The sequence below is a fragment of the Indicator indicator genome, chromosome 12, assembly GCF_027791375.1.
Source record: "Indicator indicator isolate 239-I01 chromosome 12, UM_Iind_1.1, whole genome shotgun sequence".
NCBI lineage: Eukaryota > Metazoa > Chordata > Aves > Piciformes > Indicatoridae > Indicator > Indicator indicator.
This window is the reverse complement of record NC_072021.1, coordinates 29,479,390-29,500,541: the sequence shown is the minus strand read 5'-3', so window position 1 is coordinate 29,500,541 and position 21,152 is coordinate 29,479,390. Positions and strand designations below refer to the sequence as shown.

Sequence of the window (21,152 nt, the reverse complement as noted above, 5' to 3'; positions counted from 1 at the left end):
GGGTAAAGCAAACTTAACATGTTTGGAATAAAAGATAAAGTTTAAAGAGTTATTGTCTCTACTTGGAAACATACAATGCACAAAATGCAAAAAGCTAATGACAAAATCATGTCTCTTAGTTATTTAAAATGCAGTTTTGGAACAGTGCTTATGGCCCACTGGGTTTCAGAAGGACTTAAAATGTAGTAAACTAGAGATGCATTCATGAAGTACAGATGTTCCTTCTCCTAGCAGACTGGTAGTTGAGGATGACTTGGATCACCTTTAAGTATGGAACTTTGACACAAATAATTCTGAAAGTGTTTATTACAGCAGTATAAATGCAAAAAACCAATGAGTAAGTTGACAGAGTATGTATGTACTGGGAAACAAACACATTTTTTGGCAGCAGTGGGTCTGTAATAGGTGACTCTTACTGTTAAGTTTTAAGATTTAACTCTATTCCCTAAAGCATTCGCCAAAACAAACTCCTTGCCCATAGAGGAGGACCATCAGAGTTTTAGGCATCTTTACACCTGGGACCACACAGATTTGAGCAGCAGTATAAACATGAATATGCTTGGATTTCATTACTGAAGTTTCTTTACTGAACAATTACTTAATTGTGTCATGAACAGCAAAATTAATAGTTTTCCTTTCTCTGGGTTTTTCCCTTGAGTCCCACATAGAAGTCCCATTCTCATTCCTAGGAATCCCCTGAATCCCTATTGTTTTCTAAAATTTTCTGTACTGATAGCTCGAGTTCCCCTTTTACATCCCTCAACTCTCTCCCAGCTGTCTGAGGGTCCTCTGAGGCACTGGAATATGTTGCCCAGGGATGTGGTGGAGTCACCATCCCTGGTGGTATTCAAGAAATGTGTGGGCATGGCACTTCAGCCAGGGTGATGTTAGGTTGATGATTTGACTCAGTGATCTTCCAACTGAAACAACTCTCTGACTCTGATAAAATTCTCAAAAGTACTTTGAAGGCTGAAGATCTTAAAGGTAATTCAGAAGAACCTGGCACAATCACTTTCTTTTGCCAGCCACAGGGTTTGGAATGGAAACAAGAAGCTAAATCATGTATTCAATTTGGGTTTTTTGTGGTTTTTTGGTTTGCTTTTTGTTTTTTGACTAATAATATGTCATTCTCTTCTGCACACAAAAGCTTATATACCCTGTTAAAGTAGTAGTGTTCTCATAACAAGAACAGTCTAAGTGAAACATAAATGGGGAAAGCTGTGTAGTTATAGTCTGCCAAAATATCTGGCAAAACTAGCCAGCACGCAAGCCTACCTTCAGGCCTGAAATGAGGCAGCAAACTGCAGACTAAATACAGGTTGGAAACAGTTGAGCTTGGCATAATGAAATTATTCTTGAAGAAATTGTTCCCAAGTCTGTGCTTAAGAGAAACCTACTGCTTCTCTCTGCTTTAGATGTAGGAAAGCTTTGAGTGCCTACTAGTTTGTTTATTCCTTTTCCCAATCACATTATGTGTTTAATAAAATACACTACTTCTCCTCAGGAACATTCCTTCCTTCAGAGCTATGTTTTACATTCCACTTGCTTCCTTGGTTTTCTTTTCATAAGAACAAAGAGTTTGTTTGAAAAGAAGTTACTCCTGACAAGAAAAAAAAAATCATTCTTTGTCTACACATTTCTAATCTAGGTTTCAGTACTGTAGCTCCTTGTAGTAGGATTCAGGTTTTTGTAACTAATGTGGTGGCCTTCTCATAATTTTTTATATTCCTTCTGTTCCCTTTTGCTGCGACTTCATTTCCTCTGGTCAGCAGAGCAAACCACTTAGTGACAGATTTTTCATCTCAGTGTAATAACGTATGTGAAAAGGGAAAAGGAAGTGTAAATGTGAAGAAGAAAAATTATTATTATTATTTCAGAATAATTATATATGGTGTCTAGAGTTTATATAGAACACATGTGGGAACACATAATGTTAGAAAAGCCACATGTATTATATCCTGAATAGAGAGTAATCTAAATAAGATAAGACAAATATAATTCAAGAGAGCGACAGTTCAAAGGGGACCCCTTTAGCTTGCCAGCACTGGGAAAAGGGGAGAAAGGATTTCCTGAAAAATCTTCTTTTAAAGGGACACAGCTGATAAGAATAATAATGTATCTTCTGTGAATAAGAAACCATGTAGCTTGCAAAGAAATGTGCTGTGGTTGATATATAAACACCTAGGCTGCAACTTCTGACTTCTGGACCACAGGCAGGCAAACAGTGTGTTAGGTAGTCGTGCAGAGCCTATTTCCCCTTCCTCTGCGACAAGTGGCAGTGACCAGTGGTGAAAGAGGTTGTCAGAGAGAAACCACTGACTGCTTTGGTATCATATTGTCAAAGCTGGTAGGACAGGAGGGGACATGACAGTCAAGGAGATGGAAAGCATCAAGGCATATATAGATATCTGATTTCACCTTAGAAGGGAGAGAAAAAAAACTACATTCTGGTAGCCAATATGAGCTTTAGTAGATGAAGAATATAATAAATGAATGTTACAGTTGAGGATCACTCACAGACACTCTCCTGCCCAGCAGGTTCAACATACAGAAAAGAATTTTAAAAACCTCACCTCCTTCCTTCAGTTACAGCAGACACTCAACAGCAAAGGAGTGATCCATTCTCTTAGACTTTAAGACATGAGCTATCACCCACAGCTAACTTGAATTCAGTGTGTAATCTAGGCTAATTTAAGTTCTTTATCCCTTTGAGGTATGTAGCATAGCTTTGTTTTGACTTAATTGTCTTCATAATAGCAACTAGGTTTAACATCCTATGAAATGTATCATAGACCATGCCCAGCATTGCCACTGAAGGATGTGCAAATATGACATCATGCCATTAACATCTCACAACTGAAGTGATTTTCAACTGGTAACCTCAACTGCCTTGTCAAATATCAGTTGAACTGATGAAACTCCTACACGGTAGGCATTAGCAGACTTGTTGCAGGTAGTCCAATCGGAGCACAGAGAGCAGTGACCAGCAGTGAAATAGAACGATGCCTTTATCATTGTGTGAAAATTCTACCAATTACAATAATTACATCTAGTTATTTTGCCAACTTTTTTTCCAGGGTTTCGGTAGCCCATCAGGTGAACATTGGCTGGGAAATGAATTTATCTTTGCAATAACAAGCCAGAGGCAATATTCTCTAAGAATTGAATTAATGGACTGGGAAGGAAATCAAGCATATTCACAGTATGACAGATTTCACATAGGAAATGAAAAGCAGAACTACAGGTAAGAGTCTATGGAAATGCTTTTGGTCTGCTGAGTGATAAATATTGTTCCTTTCGCCTGCTAAGTATGAGAAAGGGCAATCACATGCTCCTGATTTTCATTGTAAGTGAATGAAGGGGTAAAAATAAAATAGAAGTCTGTTTTCTCAGAGATGGAATGTTAGAGTAAACCTAACATCTGAGAACAAGGCATGCTCTATTAATCATGCTGGCTGGTAGAACTGCTAAAAATTGTGTCATTTTTAGCATATTGGAGATCATCAGACCTCAAAAATGACTGTCTAGAAAGAGAGATGGATTTTTCATTACAACTTCTTGAAGGATTTCTACCTCAAAAGCATGAAACTGAAACAAGGGACAAGGAAGAAAAGACCAAAAATGTTGTTAAAACATTCATTTGATATTTCCAAACTAAAAAGAGTACTGCAAAGAGTAATAGCAGCATGCTGGATCTTATTGTGAGGAGATAAAACAGTGTGAAGTACTGAATTGTCCTGATTTAAGCAACAACAGCAGCATGCCATATATTATAGCTCATATAAAACTGGAAATTGAAACTTGATCCAATAATATTTTTTTCTCATTTAATTTTTTTAATATAAAAAAGTTAAGAGATTTAAATCTTTAATCACCATTTCTTCCAGCAGTGCTATACTTGGTACTGCCCATGACATCCCAGCTTTGGTAATCTGGAGCAGCTACTCTGAACTGCTTTTAGGCAAAGAGTAAATACAAGTAAGGCAACTTCTCAAAACAGAGGCTAGAAGTATTTATTAAAAAAAAAAAAAAAAGGCAAAAAACAATTGAACAAACAAAACCAACCAACCAAACCCCCAGCAGTTTGAAGCTGGATAATGTGGAACCTTAAACACAGTTAGAAGATGATCAAAAGTATTAGGAAAAGACAGGACAAATACTTGTCAAGTGAGGAGAGCTGTCAAAGGACAGAGTTACTCCTATCTTTAAAAATTCCAATGAAAACTGGAGATGCCAGGAGTATCACTCAGAGAGTGAATTAAGATGTCAGAATTTGCCAACTAAAACAGTGTAGTTTTTGCACACATTTGCTCTGTACTGAGTAGGCACAGCATGTATTGCTGAGGAACTGGAAGGATGTTGAAAATACAGCTTATGTTAAGGGAGGATTTCTTTTCAGGACTCCCCTGGGTTCATTCATGGCAAAACAGCTAGAGCATTTGGTGTTTTGTTTCAAAATGGTAGGCTGTGTTCATAGAAAGGGAATACAGCAACTTGGAAAAGCTTAATGGTTCTCTGCTTATCACAAGCATGTGTAGCCTGCCCTGAGCCCAAGAGGAGGCAGTGTTGGGGAAAGGCTGCACCACTGCCCCTCCAACTGTTGGGATCTCTGATGGGGACTGTGACCTGAGACTGCCTCAGCTGCTAACTACCAACCATGAGCAGAACATGGCTTTAAGAAATTATGTCCATTTCCCTGGATATATTTAACTGAGTGCCCTTTTCCTCGCACAGTTTTAGCCTGGTCCAAGTAACACTTTCCCAGTCAATTCTTGAGCCGTGGGATCCTAGTGTGAGGTGTCCCTGCTCATGGCAGGGGGGTTGGAACTAGATGATCTTTGTGGTTCCTTCCAACCCTGACTGATTCTATGATTCCACAGAGAAAGGACTTTTTCCAACATACACTGTGAGCAAGCCCGTGTTAGCTTGCTGGATGAGAAAGTCTAGCCACACAGACATAAATAGTGGCATGCCACTGACTTGGAAGGACAAAGAGTAAGCCCTAGCCCAAGATTTAAGCTTTATTTTAATTTTTATGTGTCTTTTGTAAGAAACTGCCTTAAAGAAAGAACCTTTAAAGGACTTAGTCATAGGATTTGCCATGGCTGATGACATTTGAAGATTTCTTAAACAGATTAAGTTTAGTACGTTGATGAACAGCCAAGTAGTACTGGAAAATCATTCTGGATCAACTGAGCTCTCTGAATGTCTATACGAGCAGGGAAAGGGAAAAGGAAAGGGAAAGGGAAAGGGAAAGGGAAAGGGAAAGGGAAAGGGAAAGGGAAAGGGAAAGGGAAAGGGAAAGGGAAAGGGAAAGGGAAAGGGAAAGGGAAAGGGAAAGGGAAAGGGAAAGGGAAAGGGAAAGGGAAAGGGAAAGGGAAAGGGAAAGGGAAAGAAATCCACCTTCATTAGAAGAAAGGGAGATCTTTTGTGATATAAACAATATCTTTTGAACATGGAAATGATTGTAAAGATTGATTCATGAAGATACTTCTGGCTGAAGAAAAACAAATGAGATGGATTTCAGAAGTGCAGAAATTAAATCAGAGTGTACAGGCTTCAAAAAGTATAATACTGAGTAGCAGGGATAAACCTTGTTGTGCATGACAAGTAACTTTTCCACACAATCAGAAGGAATTTGACCTGGGACTAACGACTGCAGCTTTGGCTTCTGTCCTACTCCATAGTCCAATCAAGACCAGAATGAGTTCTATTCGTGCTGTCTGTGGGGCTTCCTTACAATACAACTGGAGTGCTGTCTAGCAAATAAGGAATTAGTTCCATTCACATTATTCTGTAATAAACAGAGAGGGAAACACTGAGAAGCACAAAAGGGTCTGTCCACCTTTGTTGGCCCTTTGTGTTTCCAATGAATTCCTCCATGATTTTTCCTCAAACATATATAAATATTTAAAGGAGAGGTCTGAGTAACATGGTGATGTTTCTGGAAATAATGAAGTGTATGCCTTATGCAGATCTAAATTGTTTTTCATGCCTGACAAATGCAGTAGTGCCTAGTCCAGACAGATATATATCCAACAGAGTTTTGCAAACCAGAGTCTGCCGAGCTGGTTTAGAAGTCATTGCAAGCATGTATCTTATGACATAGCAACTCTTTTATTTTGTTGCCAGCATCACTATCTCAAATAGAAGCTACTCCAGAAGGCAGGCCAAATACTAGCCTGATTATTGAGTCCTAAATAGCTGGCTGCTCTTCAGGGAATGCTATTTTTTCTTTATCTGAGGAGCTACCACTAAGAATTTAATTGATTCCTCCGAAGTTGGAAACCACAGTTCCCAACCTTCTGCTTGCAGAGCCTTTCCTTCACAGTTGTTGGGCATTTGCCATGTTTGTTTTCAATACCTCAAAAAAAACAGCATATCTTTCCAAAGCTGTAGTTGCTGTTCATATGTAATAATTTTGCCAAACAAACTAGAAACTCTCTTATTTTGGAAGCTGTTATGATTTTCTGCTAGTGACCAACATTAAATATTGCTTCTTTAAACATTAAAGGCTGGCAGGGGGGTTGTGGAGTCTCCCTCTCTGGAGATATTCAAAACCTGCCTGCATGTGTTCCTGTGTGGCCTGCTCTAGGTGCTCCTGCTCTGGCAGGGGGGTTGGACTGGATGAGCTTTCAAGGTGCCTTCCAGCCCCTAACATTCTGTGATTCTGTGAGTCTTCAATACTATTTGCAAAACTAAGTAATTGTAGACTGGCTGCACTCTACACTGGTTTCAAATAATACAAGCTCACTGAGAAAAACTAACCAATAAAGAGAGAAGTTTACAAGCTGGTCTGGGCAGTAGATCAAGGAGATCTGAAGTAGAGAATGGGTGTAGAAGTGAAAAGAAAATCTCAAAACATGGAATATATTTCACTTATTCTGTGGCACTGTCTTGTACATTTGGAAGACACAAAAAATGAAGGCTGCAGGTCTCATATTTGAATATAGTCAATAAAAAAAAGGGGGGAGGGGGGAAGGGGGGGGGAAACAAGTACCATGAAAAGATAAAATGTGTCTGAGAAAATAGAGAAAATAATTTTCATGCTGTTTTTGTAAAAACCAACCCAAACGCTATGTGAAGTGCAATTCAGTCTGGATAACTCCCAACTGGTGATTTCAGAAGTGTTCTGTTTTTTCTCTGGGCTGTTTGTATTCTCTTTACTACTTTTTGTTTGACTAAAGAATCTATGATTAAAAAGAGTAATGCTGAACATATGTATGTTAAAAATATACTTCTTTCTCTTTCAAAACTAGGCAGCTCCAAAAGGGTTTCTGAGAACACAGAATTAAATCTATTTATTCCAGATGATGACTGCAGAGACAAAAGTAGATGTGAAAGCGTGGACACTGAAGGAGTGCATTTGTAATGATAAATGATAAGTGAAGCAAAAAAAAAAAAAAATCAATATTGCACCACTTGTGAAACCTTCAATGGCAACTGATTAATTTCCTTTCCTTAGACTTCTTATCTAGACAAAACGATTAGAGTGCTGTCTATAAGAGGATGAAAACTGTCTCTGCCATTCTTTGCAAGTCTTACACTATGGCAGGTAAAATCTCTATAGAGTTAGAAGCATCAGATCTTGCAAGCCCCCATTTAGCACAGGCATTCTTAATTTAATTCAAAAGGAATATTTATAGAACTATCAAAACCATAAGTTGAAAGAGACTCCTGGAGGACAGGTGGTGTCTCTTTGCCTGTGCAGGCAGGGTGCTGTGCAGGGTGACTCCTGACAATCTGTTGAGCCTGGTGTTCTTAGCAGCTGTACAGGTATGGCATACTACCCCCTGCCCTGCACTCTCAGCCCCTCCAGCGTTAAACAGAAAACCTAACTGTGTGTGGGAATCTCAGACACCACAGCTCACACTCCCATGTATGGGTGCATGAAAGCATAGATATTGATGCTGGATTTTGAGCAGTACTTTCAGCCTGTGCACATGTCTGGTTTTGCTACTTGTGACACGGGAGTAGCACTTCCAATCAAGGCATGTGGTGGAGAGTGGGGGAAACACAATTTTTAATTCACTGAGATATTTGCACCTCAGAACCCTTAGAGAGGCTGAGTACATCCTCAGCTCCCTGTATCAATGTATTCCAGTATTTAGTCATTCTTTCATTCAGAAGTTTTCCTTTGCTGCAGTGACACACTAGCTTTAGTCCTGTCCATGGATGAAGAGGATTAAATGATCAGACAGTACTGCTGAGGTGAGCAAGATTTTGGAATTGCTATAGCTATAGGTGAAAACTGATGACAGGCAGAGAACATCCAAATCCTATGAGTGAATTATGTACCTACAGTCATGTCTGACCTTTGGTAGCTAAAATTAAGGTAGTCTTTATACTGGAACAAGCAGGATAAAGAGATAAGGAAATCTTATGAGAAAATTAAAGAGAGCATAGGTGCCTTGGAAGAGGAACAAGCAAGAGACAAGATGACAGAAGAATGTCAGTTATGTAGATAAAAAATCAGATGTATGCATCCTCAAAGGCAAGATGGAATTTATTGCAAACAGGAGGAAGAGTCACTGAAATTGTTCAAATCACTTCAAACCACTCACGTGGCCCTGTGATTCACACCATCTAGACAGCAGTTTCCTAGCTCCAGGCTTTACTTTGGGAAACCAGATCAGCTGTTGAATGTAAACTAACAATTGTTAGACTTTAGGGGACATGGCAACAGGGAATTTTTAGTTCACTGAGAATCATAGAATGGTTTGGCTTGGAAGGGATCTTCAAAGGTCATTTAGTCTGCTTCTCCTACAGTAAGCAGAGGACATCTTCAACTAGATGAGGTTTCTGAAAGCCTCATCCAACCTGACCTTGAGTATTTCCAGGGATGGGGTGTCTACTACAGCTTCTCTGGGCAACCTGTCCCAGTTTCACCATTTTCTTCTTTATACCCAGTCTAAATCTATCCTCTTTTAGTTTAAAACCATGACCCCTTGCCCTATCACAACAGTCACGACAAAAATCTGTTGCCATCTTTGTCAAAAGCTCTTATCAAGTGTTGAAAAGCTGGAAGAAGGTCTTCCCAGAGTATTGGATTTTTTAGCTCCTGTTTGTTTAAGACTTTTTATATTTAATTTCAGCAATGGTATTATTTCACTCTCTTTTCTTAGGCAAACTCGGCAGGTAGCCTGGAGCCAGAGACTTTGATGTAATGTTAATCTTTGATTATTTTGTTTAAGGTGGAGGCTATTGATTTATTTAATCACCATTCTTGAATTAATGCTGGAATTTGTTACCAAAATTTCTCACTTTCGGTAAAGCAGGGGAAATATTTTTCGTGCCATCTTTTTTAACTGTACAAATGTTGTAAGAGGTAAAAGAAATTATTATTTGAACATGTGACTTTGGGGGGGATGGTTGTGTATCTTTAATTTAAAAACATATTCCCCAGGCTATTGTTATTCCAGCAGCAGCACCTGAGCAGGCCATTGCCATTTTCCTCAGCACACCAGACCTTATGTTTAGGTATTAGTGTGGTTGCTTGTTATCAGCCGGGTTTTTCAGTGATGCATTTGCCATAAGTAATGGATTTCTTCTTGTGTCACTTCAGTACTTTAGGTAAAACAGGGAATCAGTTTTTCTGAGGAATTTTCTTAGCTGCTTCTGCATTATTTGTACCACAGTAAACCTTCAGAGGGACCATTCTCAGAGGGAGAAGAAAAACTACAATGGGAGGATACAGGGAATCTGTAGCAAAGCAATAAAATAAATATAGATCCTCTGGGACCCAGTGCTGTGTCCAGACTCCAATACCCTTCTTGTCAAAAATGAATACTACAGAATAACTAAAAAAAAAAAAAAAAATTAGGCATCATGCAAAAATTTAGATACGTAGTAATTCACTTTTCTTTGGAATCTTGAAATGCACTTTGAAAATCTAGTTCAGAGGAAATATCAATGCAAAACCCTATCAACAGACAGCCTGATATCTGTGGCATGCATACTTGCCATGATTTGAAAAGATGCTTAGTATTTTTTCACAAACAATGATATAGAAAGGATAATATGGGGAAAAAAATTTAATGTCTCTTTAAATATTTGGCTGAAGTAACTATTCTATTAAAGAACACTATCAGTTCAATAATATTCTATGAAGTTTAAATGCTGGAAGTGCAGGGGTTCAATCTGATGCCCACTAACCAGAGTCTTTCTGGAACCAGGCCAGAGCTGCTACACAATATCTGTGACTAAAGCTCACTGGCAGTCCATGCACTATCTCTTAATGTAAGCAGACATGAAATATTACATTTTCTCTGACTAACTGAAAGGCACTGTGTAGTTAAGGAGTTATAAACCTGAAGTTAATCCATGTAAATCCCCATGCGTACTATCCATCCACAGCTGATCAGTTCTCACCTCTAACTAGGTAAAGCTTATTTGTAGTTTCACAGTACCTGTGGTCTTGAAGCAGGACCAGAGCTTTTCTTCTTCTGTTATGCAATATACTGAGAATGCATCTGTGCTGAATATTCTAAAGAAGTGACTGAGTAGAGAAGAAGTGAATATAAGGAGAGAATTGTGGAACAGGTGGAAGAGGGATGATGTACAGCCCCTGAGGAGTAGGGGAGAGGACTCCTTTGGATAGTGGATTAGGGAGTGGTGGAGCACTTTCCCCAGCAACATGACCATTTTGATGGGAAGTTGGTTGGTGAGCAGGGAGGCAGTTGCCAATATCAAAATAGTTTTAATTTCTATGCCCTCCAAGAAGCAAGAAAACAGATTCACTGTAGCAAAACAGGCTCTCCATGAAATGTTATCTAATTCTTAGTTATCCTTCTGAGACTTTACAACTGGCAGCTCTGCAAAATCTAGTGACTTTGTGACATGTCTGAGTGAAGAAAGAGCATGGACTGCAGCTATGGAGCACAGCTGTACCAGAACAAGCTATAACAGATGCTCAATACCAAGCTACATATGTCCATATGAAGTATAAAACCTGACTTTCCAAGAGCTACAAATTGGTAGAGGGCTGTCAATGAGACCTTCTATTAACACAGACTCTTTCACATGGCAGAAAACGTTGATGACTGCTTCTCTTGGCCTATGACTTAAATATCTTTAAAAGTGAGAAATGTGATTTGGAATTGCAATGTGTGATTCATTATAAATGTCATGGCACAAATAAATTCATACTGGGCCCCTCAGTTTAGGAAAGATGTTGAATTGCTGGAGCATGTCCAGAGAAGGGCAATGAGGCTGGTGAGAGGCCTTGAGCACAAGCCCTATGAGGAGAGGCTGAGGGAGCTGGGACTGTTTAGCCTGGAGAAGAGGAGGCTCAGGGGTGACCTCATTGCTGTCTACAACTACCTGAAGGGAGGTTGTAGCCAGGAGGGGGTTGGTCTCTTCTCCCAGGCGACCAGCACCAGAACAAGAGGACACAGTCTCAAGCTGCGCCAGGGGAGGTTTAGGCTGGAGGTGAGGAGAAAGTTCTTCACAGAGAGAGTGGTTGGCCATTGGAATGTGCTGCCCAGGGAGGTGGTGGAGTCACCATCCCTGGAGGTGTTCAAGAGGGGATTGGAGGTGGCACTTGGTGCCATGGTTTAGATAGTCATGAGGTTTAGGGTGACAGGTTGGACTCGATGATCTTTGAGGTCTTTTCCAGCCTTCTTGATTCTATGATTCTATGATTCTATTAGTTATTTTCATTAGTAGCTCTTTTGAGCCACCTCTAAATTGTTGCTGTTTTCAGTCTTACTTTTCTCTGTCCTTTTCCCTCAACTGATTATTCTTGACTGATATATTTCCTTCACAAAAACTGGATGATTCTTCTCCATGTATTCCTTTTCATGTACCTGCAGAATCCATCTTCCAGGGGGGTGTGATAGGCTATAGATTCCATAATTAAGTTTGAGCTCTTAGGTTTCTAGAAACTTTTCTTCCCTTTGACATTTCAGGGCTTTTCAACCACAGAGCTGGAGAAAAGTTTGTTTTTCTGTGTGTTCCACCACAGCTATCACTATGGGACATAGTGGGTATCTCATCATTATCTCCTCCTTCAGACTCCTAGATTCATTTTTTTTAAAGGAAAATATATGAGTAAGAACAAAAGTATCTAATTTTCCCATAAAGCTTATCTACAGTAAAATAAACACATCACTTCGAACTACTGGTTACTTGGGGAAGAAAACCACTTGCTTTGTAATAATTTACTAGACTTAAACATCATCTTGAATTTAATGATCTCAAGTGTGTATTCATGAATCAGACATGCTTTCCTGCAGGTAGATGAGATAAAGACTTTCAGTGCTAACAGTAAAGCTGTTGAGTCCTAGGAACAGAGTGCAGGACCCTAGCTGCAACATCAGTTTCTCTGTGCATGCCTAGGGAGAGATAAGCTCCTTGGGCAAAAGCCAAATCAGGCAACATGCAGAGTAGAGAGCTGCCTAGAGCTAACCATTAGGAAATACTGAAAATTGCAAAGCATCCATTTATTTCTACTGATGATTCATGGTCCACAGCCTGAGAGTAGGAGACAAAGTCCTGTTTTACTCAGGAAAGAAATGCAAGACCCTGGATTATAGCTATTGCTTCCCAAGAGAAGCAGCAATCCAGAGCAGCAGGCTCATTGAGGGAGCTCTGATTTTGTACTCCAGACTTACACTTGTATTCTCTCTAAGGCTCAGTGAATCTTGAACACTGTGGGGCACATGCTGCTGCTTGTGGCACCGTTTTGAGGGAAGATTTGTGATTTTAAGCCCATCTCTTGCTGAGTGAATGGAAACCACAACATCTGCATGGAGGATAACCACTCAGATCAGTATGCTGTTACACTGCTCAACTACTTATCATCTGGCGAGGATCTCCATAGGGGAAAAAAAAAAAATTAGTGCTGCTTGAAATTTTGTCCAAAATGTCCACAATTCTCACTCTTAGCCAAACATTCAAACTTCAATTCTCCACAATGCAGAAGTAAAGAATGGGAGCTGGAGGCCCCCTGTGTACTGTTTCTAAAAAGAGATGTGCACTTTCTGTGCCCACATAGCTGCTGAGTCTCTGCCCACCCTCCCAGCTAAACAGAAGCTCAGTAGACTTCTCAGAGTGGCATGGAGCCCAAGCTAATGTGTCCTGCCCTTGAGTAGGCTCAGTGTCATGCTTATTGTGACAGTACAGCTTCCAGCCAGGATGGAGTGTGGGCAGAATGAGCTCATGTCTGCTCACAGACCTGACAGAGCAAGCTTTCATCTGCCTGCAAAAAACCATGCAGAAAAGTCTTAAAGTGGTCTTTATTTAATCTACTATGTTTGTGCTTAAAGCCTCTGAAGTCTGTTACCAACTGCCCAGCCAACCAGCTCTGGGATTGGTTTATTTCCACCTCCCTTTTATCATCAGCAGCTCTACTGGCAAGTGGTTCTAGAGCCTGACCCTTGAACACTTGCAGCACTGCATAATACCAGCCAAGTGCTGTGGTACTTTCTGTGAGTTCATTTCTTTCATGAGTCAAGAGATCATGGGTACATGTGAGGTTTGGAGAGAATTTGGGAAAGGGATCATCCCTGATTTTTCCAGAGTCATTTGTTGCATCAGTCTTTAAGAGTTTATTGTTGTTTGGTTACAGTGCTTTGGTTGTGGTTTTTCCTGTGAAATGGAAACATACTTGATTTTGCTGTGTCTCTCTCTAAAGCAATGGCAATAAGAAGTGGCATTATTAATTATTTGGTGAACATCAGCAATGGGGTGGATGAGTAAGAGCTCAAAGCAGAGGTATCCATCATGTGTGGAGAACATGGCACAGGAGTCTTGTGGCATCTGATGCAGTGCACCTTTTGTTTGGCTCATCTCCAAAGTTTGGGTAAACCTTCCTCATTATCATGGAAGAAAGAGGTACTCAGTAACAACAGAACCCTAATGAGAAAATGACAAATGAATGCCTGGGGCCACAGAGAGTCTATTTTCCAGCCTTCTGTTTTCTCAGGTAGTAGAGGCTGATGTCTTTTCCATTTTGAATCAGTACTGGAGCAGCTCAGCACACCTGACCCAAGTGCACATGCACCACTTGTGCTCTGGTTTCTTTTACTTAGCATTATAGTTCAGTTGCACTGAGCTAAACCCTCTCTGTACCAGTCTCAGTGCCCTTTGAACCCAAGGAGTTGTTATTGTGAATCACAGCTCTTATAAGGGCACAACCTGGGATTTTAGGGAGAAAAAATTCCTGTAAGACATGCTGAACCCTGTTAGCCTGGTCAGCATGGCACCAGCAGAGAACTTGGATCGTAAATGGGTGGCAGTCAGTGAACCTTTCACTCATATATGACTGTTTAGCAGCCACAAATGCCACCAAGGGAATTGAAATATGTTTCAACAGTCTGTTTATATTTTTCTACAGAGGTCTTAGTGCCACATAACTCATTTTGGCATTTTTTTAAGCTTGAATTTGCATTAAGAAAATCAAGCAAACAGCAAAGCCAATATTTATTTTTCAAATAGTTATAAGCATTTCACAGAAACTCTCTGTGCATCAGTCACCTTTTCCTAGATACTTGCCCTTATGAAAGCCTAAACTTTGTATGATAATGGAGACAAAGGCCAGAGGATGAGTGTAGCATCCTGTAGGATACAGTCACCAATGTGCAAAGGGATCAAGCCAGACCTGCTGTGTATTACTCAGGCTATAGGTGGGACATGCTTCAGCACATAAGTGTTTTAGTTCTACATCCTATTTTCAATGTCATAAATCTTTAACAAAAAGGCTCCTTGTCATATTGCTAATGTGAATTATGCTATACAAGAGAATCACAGAATCATAGAATGGTCCAGGCTGGAAGGGACCTCCAAAATTCATCCAGTCCAAGCCACTATGCAGTCAGTAGGGACATCCTCCACTAGGTCAGGTTGTCCAGAGCCCTGTCGAGCTTCACCTTGAATATCTCCAGGGATGGGGCCCCAACCACCTCCCTGGGCAACCTGTTCCAGTGTTCCACCACTCTCATGCTGCAGAACTTGTTCCTAACATCCAATCTAAATCTGCTCTTCTCTCATTTCAAACCATTGCCTCTCATCCTGTCCCTGCAGACTTTGTAAACAGTCTCTCTGCAGCCTTCTTGTAGCCCCCTTCGGGTACTGGCAGGCTGCTATTAGGTCTCCCCAGAGCCTTCTCTTCTCCAGGCTGAACACCCCCAGCTCCCTCAGCCTGTCCTCGTAGCAGAGGTGCTCCAACCCCTGAACCTTTTTGTGGCCCTCCTCTGGACCATTCTTTTCTTCCTTTCTCTTCCCCACCTTTCCTTTCTCTTCTCCACCTTTTTCTTCTCTTTCCCACCTCTCACTTTAAAATATTTTTTAAGTGCACCCTTATTCAGCAATGCACTTAGGCAATATATTTTATTATTGCTTATTAACTTGAAGCACATACTAAGTACTTTGCTGAGACAGGACCACCAAAGCTCTCTCTGGAGGCCAAGATGCCCTTGCTTTGTTACCATTGCACTCTTTAAAATTACACAAAAATACAAACAAAATGTAAAGAAAAAAAAAAAAGGTAAAAAAAATATATTAGTCAGAAACAGATTAGGCAGTTACTTTTCCCTTAATACTACTTTATATTGTTTCCATATTTGGAAACAATGGCATATATTATACTGTTTACTGATGTCATGACTTTAAGTCCACAGTCATCAGATTAAGTCCATTATTGTAATTAGTAGAAATTATGAAGCTGTGAACTGTCTCATCCATCTGGACCAAACAGATTCACGGGTAAGTGAATGGAAATCCTGATTAACATTTTGTTTTGAAAATCTGTCCCCCCAGAACATCCCTGTGTTATTGTCTGGGATTCACCCAGCAGGAAGCACACATTTCTTGACATGAATCCCATCATAAATCTTAAAAATCTCAGGCAGAACCCAAAACATTTGTTTTAATGTGTTATTCATTAAGTTATTTCTTTAAATTGCAGTCTGTTGGCAGCTGTAAAGTCATTCCATTCCAGCCACATGACAGCAATGCTGTACTATGATTTGAGCAGGTCATTAGGTCATTACCACTGGAAAGAATTCAGAAAGAGAATGTGCATATGCCCAAAGGAGAACAATTGTAAAAGAAAATTGTACTCCTAACACAGAATAAAGTGTAAACAATCAAAAAATATTGCTGAAAAATTAATTGCAGCCTATTAGCACTTCTATCAATAATGATTCATTCCCTTACATTCAAGCTCTCCACAAGGAGAGAAAAAAGACAGATAATTTAAAGATACTTTGCCTAGTGTCAGTTAACTATTGTGCCAGCTGAAACATGAGGAGAAGGGTTATTCAGCCTAGCTGTTATGTCCAATTCAGGATTTAATTGATTTCTTAATGGTGATTACAGGTTACACTTCATTCAACAGTTAGTTTGAGAAAAACAAATGCTCGTAGTTCAAGCCAGAAAATCTGTGAGCTCGTGTGCCTCTCATTTCTTTTGTAGCCAACAGCCTGGCCCATTCTAGAGAGCTCCAAGCACTAAAACCCTGTGTGAATCAGGCATGATTCTTGAGCAGAATGACAGAATTTCCACTGTGTGCAACTGCAGTCGTTCTCACAAAGTAAATCACAAACTCTGCCTCCTCATGGAAGGCACTTCAGCCTCAGTGACACTATTGGAACAGGTGATGTCAGGGACATTGTTCCATTTGGCTTTATGCAAAATCTTTGGAAACTAAAGATGTCATCTCAGTGCCAGACCTTGATTTTGTTCTTGTTTTTCTGCTTCTCTCTTGTCTGATTCTTACTACTTCCTTCATGGCAAAAAATAGTTTGTGGTACTATCTACTACTCTTGATCTGGTTTTCCTGCAGTGCATGCCTGATTTGTGACCTGAGATGTTATCATGACCATGGAACTTCAGAGAAACAGTTGATTATAAGGAAGGGGCTACTAGCAAATAAAATTTAACATCAATTTCTGCTCTCAAGGGCAGTTTGAATCCTTGGTGTAGTGACTTTCTCCAGGTAGACTGCAGTTCTCTGCTAAGCTGTACAAACACTTGAGTAAAACTCCACAGCAAGGGTCCAGTATCCACATAAAATAAAAAATTATCTCCCCTTTGAAAGGTACTTATAATGATTGCTAATTTAGAAAATAAGTACAATAAAATGCATATATAATCTATGAAACTTCAAGAATTAGGCATGCATAAAATTCATCCACTTCACAGACAATGACTTCCCAGGGTGAAAAATTTGAGCATGAGTGAACCTCCAAATTTTCTCATAATATGCACAGTAGTTTGGTAGTTCAATGAATATGAAAATAGTGAGGATATGTAATTGCTGAGTGCACAGAAAATGGGGTGGGTGTGTGTGGGGGGGGTGTTCTGAAGATATTGGGGGTTTAGGACTTTTTAAAAAGTATTTATGAATTAACAGGTATCCTTAAATAGATTTTATTGATATCATAGCCTTTTGCATCTCTGTAAATGGAAACTGCACATTTAAATGGCACCTGCATAGGTTTCTTCTTCTAAATGCAAGCAATAGAATGCAACATAGCAAAGATGTAATGAGCTTAGTTCAACGGTAGAGGTGGACTTGTCGTACTTAAAGGTTTTACAGTACAGCTATGGCAAATTTAAGCCATAATTCCACATACCCCTTAACAAACAAACAAACAAACAAAAATCCCAAACAAAAAAAAACCCAAACAACCAAAAATCCACACACAAAAAAAAATCAAAACTCCCCCTTCCTCCCCACTGATCATATACTGTTTAAACACATTAATTTCCAAACACCAACATAGCTCAGTAAGATTTATAGAATTTGTAGACATAGCTCAATCTATGGTATTTGTAACTTTTTAAGTTACTACTTATTAATTAGTTTCAATTGAGTAAATTGTGTGATAAATCTTTTGCTGTGGCTTGTAAGTGCTATTTCTGCAGTGACAGCAGGGTAACAGGAAGCCAGTAGCTCACTAGTAGTCATCAGGGTATAAGTAAGCACTAACTGCACACTGATACATAAAGTTTTCCATTTCTGTTTTATCTAAACCAGTTAATTAGGATAATGTACAACCTATATGGATGCCAGTGGGTAATTAATGCCACCCTCAGTGCAACTAAGGCATGGATTTATGAAATCATCTGTATCAATTTATTACAGAATCTCAGCCTATCCTCATAGCAGAGGTGTTCCGTTCCTTGGATCATCTTTGCGGTACTCCTCTGGACTCGCTCCAACAGCTCTGTGTCCTCCTTCTGCTGGGGACACCAGCAGAACTGGACACAATGTTTGAGGTGGAGTCTCAGCAGAGCAGAGTCAAGGGGCAGTGTCACCTCTCTTGACCTGGTGGCCACACTCCATGCAGCACAGGATACGATTTGCCTTCTGGGCTGCAGAAGTGCACTGCGTGGATTTCCACAAACTACATTTATGAGCCTTTTGGAACTCCAAATGTGGGTCTCTTCTACTGGAGTTTCAATCAGGATGAATCGATTCACAGATCAACAAAATTTCAAAGCAATGTTCACTCAACTTTCCCACTAGCTTCCATGGCTGTAAAACAGAGCCTTGAATGAAAATACACAAACATCACAAGGTTCAGCAATTCAGTAAGGATAAGCAACAGAAGGTCTGATGACTTCTATAAACCTTGGAAACTATTAAAATCTGAATTTCTCGGGAAGGTGCCTCTGTTTCTGTGCTGAGAGATCCCTTGAGAATCAATTTTGGCATTTCTGCTGTCGGCCTCAGCCAAACCCAGTAATTGTTGTTGAGCTGAGAGAAAAATATTTTAACATTTTAAGTTCCATTTTAAGTTAACTGAATTTTTCTTACCTTGGCTTTGCCTGTGTCCTAATTTTGTTCTAATTTTGTATTTTATTTTTAAGGAGTTCATCCATTTTCAGTGCTATCAAAACAATTTGCATGATCATCTTATTGTATGTTTAGTGTTTGTATGTCTGTCTAAGGAGTTGATCATCTCTAGATATTTCAAGTTTGAAATCAAGATAGTCCTTTTACTTTCTAAATTAACTTGTTATACAGCCAGGAACCAGGACAGCAATGGTATTTTCTGCAGCAAGAGGAAATCTGAGCATTTATATTGCTGGTGGAAGAGGCTGATGGTGTTTGGGTTTTTTTTTCTGCAGCAAGATTGTTACTTTTCAGTAATGATAATAATAAAAGTAATATATCTAATAAGTGAAGTTTCATTTCAAATTTACATTATAGTAGAAAAAAAAGGTGAGTAATTTTGCTTTGATAAGTATTGTGTTGGAAAATAGTTTCAAAAATAAAATGGTAGTATCAGGTTTATTTATCTCTTCTGTGCTGTGTTTGGTGAGAGATTTCTGTTCACCACACCATGGTGGGAGCAGCTCTTACAATCATCTCTGTCCCTGTTAGCAGTAAAAGCAGAGCTGCTGTATGCTTCCTCTCCATCACCACTCTGCTACTGGCATCAGCTGCAAAGTTAGCAACTCACACTCCCACATTGACCATTTCTGTGATTTCTGTAGCATGTATTTCAAATCCTAGAAATACTTTTTTCACTGTCCAGAGTCAACATATTTAAATACAACTTTTGTAAGCAGTGACAAAGCACCATTTGTCTGCATACAATGGGATGAGTGGTTTATGGCAGGAAAAATTTCTCTGCCTGTCTTTTAATTATCCCTGCTCAGTTTACCTGTTTCCAACAAGCACAGCTCTTTAGTCCACTATTAAAGAAATTTAATAAAGAAGAAGCAAATTTTCTTTATTATTTTATATATATATAGGTTCTTCTCCCCCTCTACTCTGCCCTGGTGAGACCACACCAGGAGTATTGTGTTCAGTTTTGGGCTCCCCAGTTGAAGAGAGACAGGGACCTGCTGGAGAGAGTCCAATGGAGAGCCACGAGGATGCTTAGGGGACTTGAGCATCTCCCCCATGGAGAGAGACTGAGAGCCCTGGGGCTGTTTAGTCTGGAGAAGAGAAGGCTGAGAGGGGATCTGATCAATGTCTATCAGTATCTGAGGTGTGGGTGTCAATTGGAGGGGGCCAGACTCTTTTGGGTGGTGCAGAGTAATAAGACAAGGACCAATGGATACAAACTTGAACATGGAAGATTTCACCTCAACATGAGGAGAAACTTCTTTACAGTGAGGATGATGGAGCACTGGAGCAGGCTGCCCAGAGAGGTTGTGGAGTCTCTTCTCTGGAGACTTTCAAACTCATCTGGATGCATTCCTGTGTGGACTACCCTGTGTGATCCTGGTTTTGGCGGGGGAGTTGGACTGGATGATCTCTGGAGGTCCCTTCCAACCTCTAACATTCTGTGATTCAGTGCAACAGAAAGGCTCACTAGACTATTGTATAGTTTGCAGTCATGTGGAGCTGTCTTATTCATGACTAGATGATGTTTGCTTGTTCACTGTCCAGAATAAGCCTAAATTTCTTCTTGGTCCTGTCAGGTGTGTGTTTTTCAAGCACAATCTAAAATTAGCATGAATTCTTCAGAGAAAAAAACCAAGCTTTTCTGTTAACAGTGTGCAGTCCCAGGAAAAGACCTTGCTACCTACTATGCAGTGTCTCATGTCTCACAGCCAGGCTGGACTGCCACAATTCTAAAGGAAAAGTGACCACTCCCATTTATTGTTGCATTTTGATATCACCTTTTTATCTTTAAAACTGGAAGACGTGTTCTTACTCTAGATATATTGAATCAATATTTTGTTGGCTGGCATAATTTCACTTGTTTCAGCAGGAGAATGGGCAAGGAGTTGCAGTAATGTCAAACTTAATAATTACAGCAGTGAGTCATTGCTACAGAGCAGCAGAAGAAAAACACAGAGGTCATCTTGTCTTACACTGTTCTGAAGGAATTGTGGGAGGAAATGCGCTGGCAGCAAAAATATTGAGAGCCAAATTAAAAATGTGTTCAAGTTGTCAGAGCTACTTACTGCATTATTCAAGCTTTCAGCAGTTTGCAGAACCCTCATGCCTACTGTTTGCAGAGTTACAAACTCTGTTAGGAATACAACAAAGTTAAATAAAGAGTCCATGAATTTAGCATGCACATGGTTTCTCAAGTTTGGGCTGTAGTTAGGACTGGGGAAAATTTAGTATCATTAGGTTTTTACAGTTGATATTTCTGGATTTCTCCAGTCAGACACGAACTGTGACATTCCCTTTCTTGTTCTCTTTGGTAACTTTTACATCAGTGCAGAGAGATGTGTAG

General features: G+C 39.8%; 1 protein-coding gene across 1 annotated transcript in view; it reads left to right on the top strand.

Moving 5' to 3' along the window:
* The window catches only part of ANGPT1 (angiopoietin 1), a 136,365-nt gene that overhangs the window by 103,053 nt on the left and 12,160 nt on the right, over positions 1–21,152 (top strand). The window contains exon 7 of the mRNA XM_054385358.1: positions 3,078–3,244. Coding sequence (XP_054241333.1) covers positions 3,078–3,244 — 167 coding nt within the window. The remainder of the gene's footprint in view (positions 1–3,077; positions 3,245–21,152) is intronic.